General features: G+C 51.3%; 1 protein-coding gene across 1 annotated transcript; it reads right to left on the bottom strand.

Moving 5' to 3' along the window:
* Positions 1-214: 214 nt before the first annotated feature.
* On the bottom strand, positions 215-1,098 carry DNAJB8 (DnaJ (Hsp40) homolog, subfamily B, member 8). Its single transcript, XM_005866957.2, has one exon. It carries the CDS (start codon positions 914-916, stop codon positions 215-217), a length of 702 nt encoding a protein of 233 aa, XP_005867019.1. The 5' UTR covers positions 917-1,098.
* Between the last annotated feature and the right edge of the window lie 8,790 nt (positions 1,099-9,888).

Below are 9,888 nucleotides of genomic sequence, written 5' to 3' on the forward strand. Positions count from 1 at the left end.
GCCCCCAACAGCGGGATTTGGGAGGCGGTGCCTGCAGCCCTGAGGCCCAGGCCCCTCTGCACATCCACTTGTGCTGGAGCCAGCGCTGCGCAGGTCTACGTAGATGCCCCCACCCCAAAGCCAGGCCAGCTGATTCGATGCACTCACTTGGAACGTTTATTAACCATCAGCCTGCGGTGGCGGTCAGGCGGTGGGTGCAGGACTTGGGCCATGGTTACTTGCTGTCCACTCGTTTAAGCTGCTCCTTGCCGTTGATGGTCACCGACTTCAGCTGCCCATCCTCTTGCACTTCCACACGCTCCTGCCCGTTCTCCACGATGCGCTTGGTGGTGACCCTGTGTCCGTTAACCAACTCGGTGGATGACATCACTGACTTGAACCCTGAGCTGCCAGAGCCAGAGCTCCCAAAGGAGGTGGATGAGAAGGTGGTGCGGGTAGCGCTTCCCCCGCGGCCCAGATTGTCGAAAGCGGAGAAGGCCTCCATGAAGGCTGGGAACTCACCGAAGCAGTTGGAGAAGGCGCCCCTCAGGCCATGGCCCTGGCTGGTATGGTCACTGTTGAAGGGGGCGACCCAGAAGTCAAAGGAGAAAGGATCCAGGCCACCAAAAAACTCGCGGAAGATGTCCTCGGGGTTCCGGAAGGTGTAGTCGCTGTCAAAGGGGCTGTTGTAAGGGGTGCTGGCCCCACCGCCGGCCCCGCAGCTGTCACAGCCCGCCCGGTCGTATAGCGAGCGTTTCTTGGAGTCGGACAGGACCTCGTAGGCCTCGGACACCTGCTTGAACTTCTTCTCAGCCTCCTCTTTGTTGTTAGGGTTCTTGTCAGGGTGCCAGCGCAAGGCCAGCTTCCGGTAGGCCTTCTTGATGTCCTCCGGGGTGGCACTCGACTGTACCCCCAGCACTTCGTAATAGTTAACCATGCTGAAGGAGGAGTTGGGGCAGAGGTGGGTGAGAAGGTGAGGTGGGCCTAGGGGCCCAGGTGATTAGGGTGGGTGCGGAGGAGGCAGCAGCTGGTGTGGGTCCCTCAGCAGGGGTCTTGCTGGCTCTGGGCGTGGCTCTGCCCAGCGAGTTTACCCTTTCATAGTAGCAGCTTTCAGGGACAGGTGGACACCTCCACTGAAAGGGGTGGGGGGAGGGGAGGGACACTGCCGCTGTGGGGCCAGGCAGAGGCAGGTTCCCCGGCAGAGCTGAGACCAGGCCCTTTATGACATCAGCCCCTGGGCGGGGCAGATCCACCCCCAGCTCTGGCCCCAGCAACACCGGGCATGTTGGCCTGACCCTCTGAACAAGGCTGGCCAACACGGTGGGCCAAGACTCGGAGCTGGGTAATGTTGGGGCTGTTGGCTGAGCCCGGGATCAGCCACGGGATCTGGGCCCACGTGGGCAACAAAGCTCAGTGATGTTGGTCAAGGGAAGGGAGTGAGGGCTTCCTGGGTTATGGTCAATGGCTGGGTTGCTGGTATGGGTTGAGGGGGCCCAAGGTGGAGGTTCAGGCAGGATGGGGGCCGGATTTCATTCTTCTTGGGCCCCATTAGCCTATCAGATCCTCAAAGGTAAGCTCCACCAAAGGCAGGGATGTTTGCCAGCATCTAGGACAGTGCCTGGCAATCAGTTCAACTTGTTGAATGAATGAAGCTCAGAGACATGCAACAACATACTCAAGGTCACAGAGTATGTCAGTGCAAGAGAGGGAGATGCAAACCCAGGGCTTTTCTGAGACTAGTGGACAGCAAATCAAAAGAAGCATTTAGCCCTGGCCAGTTTTTCTCAGGGGTTAGAGCGTCAGCCTGCAGACTGAAAGGTCAAGGGTTCGATTCCCAGTCAAGGACATGTACCTGGGTTGCAAGTTCCCAACCCCAGTAGGGGCACATATAGGAGGCAACTTAGCGATGTTTCTCTCTCACATCACTGTTTCTCTCTCTCTATCTCCCCTCCTTTCTCCCTTCCACTCTCTCTAGAAATTAATGGAAAAAATATCCTCCAGTGAGGATCAAAAACTAAATTAAAAGAAGCATTTCACTCAATTCTGAAAAGTAAAATAGGGATTGAAAATAACTATAGATTAGTGAGTGTAGTGGGTTCACAGCAACTTCTGGGCAATTTTCTGAGAATCCTCTGCTTCAGACCTGGAGGCTGAGATATTCAGGGGCAGCGTCCAAGAATATCATGAGATTCCCAGCAGCTTCCTGGTGAACTCTTGAGATCTGCTCTCTTTGGAGCTGCAGACTGAGACCATCAGCAATGGTCCTTGATCTTTACTCCCCTGGGTTGCTCAAAGGTTGTGGACACTATTAAATATCTTCATATCTGTTATATAGTCAGCAACTATGTACATGTATCATGATGACAGTTACTCAGATGAAGGTGGTGGGAGTGGTGGACATGGGCATGGTGATAATGATGATGATGATGCAAGTGGTGATGGTGTGATGTCAGAGGTGGTGTTGGAGGTGGTGATGACGGTTGTCATGGTTGAGCTAGAGGTAATGGTTAGCTGGCTGAGGTAGATGTGGTGGTGGCGGTGGTGATAGAGGAGATGGTGGTAGTGATGAGGAAGGTGGTGGTAATGATAATGGTGGTGGTAGTGATGACAGTGTTGGGGGTATTTCTGGTCATGGTAATGTGAATACTAGTTGAGGTAGACATGTTGTTGATAATGATAGAAATGAAGCAAGTAGTAGAGATGGTAATGGTGATGATGATGGTGGTAGAGATGGTGATAATAATGGAGATAATATCAGAGGTGGGGTGGTGGTAGCAGTGATAGAAGTGATGGTGATTGTAGTTATGATGATGGTCCTAGTAATGGTGATACTGGTTGAGGTAATGAAGGTGATGCCAGGGGCAGGATGTGATGGGGGTGATGGGAATGATAGTGTGATAATAGTGATATGAGCAATGCAATGGTGATACCATAGTAATGGTGATGGTAATAGTGATGGTGGTGATGATGGAGGTAGGGATGATGGTATGTGTATGGTGATGGTGACAGGGTGATGTGATATTGGTAAGGGGGTTGATGACAACAGCAAGACTACAAGTGAAGCTTGAGGGTGCCGTAACAGTGTAATTAGGACAGTATGTGGGTGGCTACAGCAATGTTAATAGACAAGGAACCCAGAATGATGACTTGCCCAAGAAACCTACAGATGCTTCCTCCTACCCAGGCTCCCCTCTTGCCTCCTTGCCTGAGACGCTGGTGCTGACCACCTCTGTCCTCCTAAGGAGGAATTTTCTTCTGGTCCCTGTGCTCCAGAGCCCCTTGGCAGGGTCCCTGCCCTGCCCTATGCCCAGGCCCTGTGCCCAGCCTGAAGCCTCATCCTGGGTGGATCTGTAGGAAGCAGCTGGGGTGAAGACAGGGCTGCAGACTCCATCATATCTCTTGGGTCAGAGCCATCCCAGAGCCCAGCTCCTCACTGCTAAAGGTGCCCTGGAGACAGAAAGCCCTCCCAGTTCCCCGGGTGGGTGTGGGGCAAGCTCCCCACAAAGAGAGGTGTGGAGCCTGGTAGCAGCATGCAGACGTGATTTCCCCTTTTACAAAGATGGAAGAATAGGGTGACCAGGCATGAGCATCAGCTCAGGCCCCCACAGTCGTGTCTCTCATAGACTGATAGGCCAACTTCTCTCTCTAACTCTCTCTGTCCTCATTTGTCAATGGGGTAGTGAAACTCCTCCTTTTCGGGACTTCCTCCACTCTGGGGAGCCAGCCTAGCTTCCCTTTGATGTCCCTAAAGCCAGCCCCCTGGGCCAGGCCAGAGGAGAGAGAAGACCTTAAGTGACCAGGTGATCTCAGGCAGAGCCTGGCCTGCACAGGGAGGACCAGAGAGGGCAGGGCACAGCCAAGATCACACAGCAGTCCCAGGAACCCTCCCCCAGGGTGAGCTGATAGAGGCCAATTAGGCAACCAATTGGTATTCTGAGCAGCCAGAGGCCCCTCTCTGTCTTTGTAATTAATGGAGTGGCTTTTTAAAAGGATTCTAATCACCCCGGATTCCTATCTGCTTATCACTAGCATTCCTAATTAGATGATCCTGGCAGTCACTGGGCTAATTCTCTCCAGCCCCATGCAGCCCTGCCCAGCCTAGGGCAGCCCACCCTACTCCCCTCTCAGCCCCCACCCCCAGCCAGATGGGCAGTTCAGGCCTTCTCTCCCCTCAGGGCCCCCGGTTCTCTAACTGCATTACCTTCAGGATGGATGGGCGACAGCAATGGATGGATGGGTCACTGGTTGGACAGTGACAGGTGAGTGAAGGGATTGAATGAACAACTATGAGAGTGCATGGATGGATAGACAGACAGACTGAGAGGTTAAGAGCTCAGCTTGTCAAGTCTGACAGCTCTTTTATTAGCTGTGTGTTCTTAGTGAAGTCACTTAAGCTCTCTGTGCCATTGCCTCATTTCATCTGTAAAATGGGGGCAGTAATAGCATTTTCCTCATAGGGTTGCTGTGAGGAGAGCTTACTTGCTAATATAATGATGACAATGTTGATAAGGATGCATAAATGGGTGGATGGAAAGACAGACTGACAGATGAGGGAAGGAATAGTAGATGAACAGGTCCATGGAGGAATGGGTACAAGGGTGGATGCACATACAAATGGGTGGGCTTATGGAAAGCTGGTCACGTGGTGGGTTATTAAACAGGCGGAAGGGACAGTGAGTCCTCAGCACTAGACAGGGAGGTGTGGGAAGTGGAGGTCAACCCTTCTCCTTCTCCAGAAGTGACAGGATGATCTCAGCTCAGGTCTCAACACAGACCTGGCTCAGATTTACTTTCCCTCCCTGGACTGCCAGGAAAGCTTCCTGCTCAACCCTCCAGCTAGTGGGCATGGCTGCCCACTGGGTCCCCAGGATCCTTCCCTCAGTCTTAACACCCTTCCTGGTAGAGACCCATGCGGTCTCTGGTGGCTCAGATCTAGCCTCAAGTAAGGCTTTACTGCTAAGGCATCAGCTGTGGGACCCTTGCCCCCTGAGTTCCAAAGTGTACCAGCCTGTTAGGGTAGCCACTCTCCCCTCCTCACTCACAGTTCCCTAGTCCTCAGCCCACCACCCCTGCATGGAGTGACCCTGGGCAGGACTCTGATCGCAGGTCCAACAGCTGTTCCTTAGTTGCCAGAAGGATTCAACTCCCAGAGCCTTCCCACATACCCATGGGACAGGTCCAACAGCTGTTCCCTAGTTGCCAGGATTCAACTCCCAGAGCCTTCCCACATACCCATGGGCCCTGCAGCTTCTGGTGTACGGGGTTTCCTAGATCTTTCTGGAAAGAGTATACAACAAAGAAGCCTGACGTGTCTTCCAGAGTCAAGGCCTGCATGCACGCATTCACATCAGCAGACATCCATTCATTTATCTGTCTACCCTGCTAATTCACCCACTCACCCATCCACCCACCCACCAACCACTCACCCATCCATCCACCCACCACCCACCCACCAACCACTCACCCGTCCATCCACCCACCAATCACTCACCCATCCATCCACCCACCAACCATTCACCCGTCTATCCATCCCACAGGTTTCTTGAGCTCCTGTCCATACATGTGCTGTGTGCCAGGCACTCTTCCGGGTGTTGCAGGTATATTTGCCAGTGAACACACTAGACAGGGCCTTGTCCTCATAGAGCTGACATCTAGTGGTGGAGATACAAGAAACTGATAACTTATGGACGTTCAATATGATGTCAGGTAGTGAAAGGTGTCGTGGAGAAAAACAAAGCAGAAAAGGGACTTAGAGAGCGATAGCGCTTCTCTTTTAGACAGGGTAGTCAGATAAAGCACCTCACACCTCCACATGCACACCCAGGCACTGATGCCCCCGTGTGTATGTGCATACCTGTATAGACACATACACATGCATACGTGTGCACGCAAGCACACACATACACACACGAGGCCTGCAGCCCTGCTGTGCCTGGGCAGTGTCTCTAAAGGCACCCCTACTGGCTTCAGCGGGGAGGTCCAGGACTGTTTACCCCGCCTCCCCTCAGGCCTCTCCATGCCCTGAAGGGTGGGTAGGACCTGCGAGTTGGTATAACTACCAGAATGTGGGATGTTATTCCCGAGGGCGGGACATTGTATAAGACTCCTGCCAAGCTGCCAAGAATCCTGCAGCTGCAAGGAAACCTCAGGTAGAGTCCAGCTTTGGTTAGCACGTGACGGCAGCTTTGTGGGACCATAAGTGAGGACCCAGCTACCATGGTGGTGTGATAATTAGTAGCTGTTTATGACACACCATGGGCTCCTCACCCACAGAGACTATCCTATATAATAAAAGAGAAACATGTAAATTGACCATCCCTCCACTACACTCACCAGCCAATCAGGAGTGAGTATGCAAATTAACCTCATCGCCTCCATGGAGACTGACAGCAGGTAGGAGGCAGCTCCCAACACAGCCTGCTTGGCCGTTGTGGCGGGGACCCAGGAGCAGGCAAGCGCAGCCACAGGCAGCTCCCAGCACGGCCCACTTGGCCATCACTGCAACAACCAGGGAGCAGGCAAGTGTGGCCCGCAGGCAGCACCCAGCACAGCCTGCGGCGTGGAGCAGGCAGGCCCTGCAGAGAGCAGAGAACCACGGGGAGTGGGCCTAAGCCATCAGTAGGCCATCCCCTGAGGGCTCCCAGATTGGAGAGGGTGCAGGTCAGGCTGAGGGACACATACCGCCCCCTCACCCCGTGTACGAATTTCGTGCACTGGGCCTCTAGTGAAATAATAAATGTATGTGGTTTTAAACTGCTCAGTTTGTGGCCATTTGTTATGCATGGTACCTGCTATATTGATAGCTGTATTTTTAGATTTCTGAAATGTTTCATAATTGAAATTAAAAGGTTAAGAAAGATCCCTATGATATAAAACAGAAAGCAACAAAAATGAACAAAACACACACAAAAAACTCACTGACACAGACAACAGTATGGTGGTTATCAGAGGGAAAGGGGGTTGGAGGGAGATTGAAGAGAAGAAAGGATATGATGAGAGGAGGAGACTAAACTTTGGGTAATAAACACACAATGCAATATACAGACGACATATTATAGTACTGTACTTGAAACTTATATAATGGTATTAACCAATGTCACCCCAATAAATCTAATAAAGAAATTTGTAATGAAAAAAAAAATCTCTTGCAGTGGTTCTCAACCTGTGGGTCGCAAACAATGAAAATACATCCTGCATATCAGATATTTACATTATGATTCATAACAGTAGCAAAATTACAGTTATGAAGTAGCAACGAAAATAATTTTATGGTTGGGGGTCACCACAACATGAGGAACTGTATTAAAGGGTCGCGGCATTAGGAAGGTTGAGAACCACTGTGTCTAGAAGAAGAGACAGGTTGCAGGGCATGAGCCTGAGGCTGGGGGTTGGGGGCAGGTACTACAAGCAGGTGAGGATGACTCTAGGCAGTGGAAGGTGGAAGGGGGCACAGAGAATAATGTCAGGATGGTGTCAGTGGTGGTGTGCTCTGATATGTGTGTACAAGAGTCCCCTTCATCCCTGCATTTTGAGAAAAGGAGGCCCATTCCAACATCCCCTCAAAGCGAGGGAAACCTGAATCACAGACCCACCTCCCAGATCAGCCCAAGGCTTCCCCTGGGATCTTTGCATGGGATCTCTCCCTGTCCCTGGGGAAGGGACAGGGAGAAGGAGCCAGGGGGTCCCTAGGGAGCCCCACAGTGTAGCAGAGGGCTGTGGGAGGGACATAGGGGACAGTGGAAGAAGACAGCTGCAAAGAGTCCACTAAGTCCCCTCTCCAAGGAGGTAGCCCTTACAACTCCAGCCTGCATGCCAGTGCAGAGCGATCCTAGGGCCTGAGACCTCAATCCGGCCCCCACTGGTCCTCAGTTTCCCCAGCTGGACAGGAGGGGCCATCTTTGGGGTCTCTAACTGGTGGGGAACAGGGTGAGGGGAAACACCAAAAGCACCTACTAAATAGTCAGGGGCCCCCCAATGGCACTCCCAGAGACCTTGAGAGTCTTAGATGCTGTGGAAGAAGGAGAAAGAGAAGGGTGAGCAGCTTGTCCTGGATCCCAAACACTCTGGGCTTCTAGGAGTTGAAGTTTTTGCATGGGGGCTCAGTCTGAAGACCAATGGGCTGAAATGGCATTAGAAGGGGGTCTCCTGGCTAGCTGGGCTCTCCTAGGAATGAGGACCTTTGTCTTTCTCGTATTATCTTTTTTTTTATCTTTAATTTCTTTATTGCCTCGTATTATCTTTACAACAATCCTGCAAGATGTGGTCTTGTTTTACTGGTGAGGACTCAGGATTCAGAGAGGCTACGCCCTTTGCTTAAGGCTGTGCAGACAGAGAGCAGCAGGTCTGTCTGCTCCACAGCTAGGTCTTGCCCCTGAGTGATATTGGTTAGGGCCTGGGAAGTTCCTGAAGAGCTTGGGGAGGGAGAACTCAGATAAGGCTTCCCCTGGGATCTTTGCCTAGGGTTTTGAAGGATGAAGAGGAGTTCTCCAGGCAGATCTGAGGAAGAGAACATCCCAGGGAGAGAGACCAGTCAGCACAAGGTAGAAGGGGTAAAAAACATATTTTTCTTAATAATTCTTAATAATTTAAATTACAAAGGTGGCACATAGTTATAAGACATTAAAATACTAGCACAAGTGTATAAAATGAAAAGGACCCTCTTACTCATCCTGAATCTATCAACTTCTCAGAACTAGCAACCATTTTTTTTTTTTTGGTATGTATCTTCCCAGATATTTTCCTATCTCTGCACAAACACTTTTTTTAAAACAAAAAAAAAAGTGTTATGCTTTATATATTATTCTGCAATATGCTTTTTTTTCAAAAACCTGCAATTTTGCTTTTTCCCCCCTAGGGCTTCTGTGAGGTGAACCTAAAGAGGGCTCATTGGGCCAGAGAGCATGTGGAATTTTGATCAACACTCCCACCAACATCATATACTAGGTCTGATTCCACATTTGTCTGGCCTTTTCCATTGTTGCTAAGATGAGAGGTAGAAAGTGGTACCTTCCTTTCCCACTTGCGTGTATTGCATCATTTCTGAGGGTGAGCGCCTGTCCAAATGCTTCCTGGCTGTTTGTTTATGTTTCTATTGGGAAGGGCCTCTTTGTGCACCCTTTGCCTGGTATTCTTTTTGGAAGGATGGGGGGTTATTTACTAGAGGCCCGGTGCATGAAAATTCATGCACTGGAGCGGCGGGGAGGGGTCCTCAGCCCGGCCTGCCCCCTCTCACAGTCCAGGAGCCCTCAGGGGCGGGAGGCACCCCGGTGATCGGGGAAGGCAACGCCCCATCACACCTCTGCTGCTGCCACTGCCAGCAGTGCAAGCCTCGGGTGGCCTTGGGAGGCTGGGCGGCTGCCATCCGAGGCTTGCCTGCGCCTCAGGCCGGCCCTGGGCAGCTAGGGGGCTGAGGGGACTGGGGTCTCCGGAGGCAGGCATGCGGAGCAGCTGCATGCCTGCCACTCCAGCAGGGCTGAGGGGTCTGGTCGCCACCATCTTGTGGCTGTGGGCGCTGCCATTTTTGAGGGCGGGGCAGTCAACTAGTATATTTCCTCCTTATTGGCGGTGGGCGCCGCCATCTTTGTGATGGCGTGAGGGTCAATTAGCATATTCCCTCTATTAGCTAGGCTTTTTCTATTTTGGCTGTTTGCATATTTTGCAAAACTATCTCCCATTCTTCTATGATTATTTCTAAATATTTTGAATCATTAAAGCTATTAAATCTCATTATTTGAAAAATGGGAGAAAACAAAAGAAAAGTAACCTATCACATAGATGTTGCCATTTGTTAACATTTGGTGAAAATTCTTTCCTCTTAGATGCTAGTTATTGCTGTGATTGTGTTACCCATTTCTATTCCATGACTTGCCTCTAAAAGCATAACCTTCCAGAAGGATTCTAAAGGCTTTC

The sequence above is a fragment of the Myotis brandtii genome, unplaced genomic scaffold, assembly GCF_000412655.1.
Source record: "Myotis brandtii unplaced genomic scaffold, ASM41265v1 scaffold240, whole genome shotgun sequence".
Taxonomy (NCBI): Eukaryota; Metazoa; Chordata; class Mammalia; order Chiroptera; family Vespertilionidae; genus Myotis; species Myotis brandtii.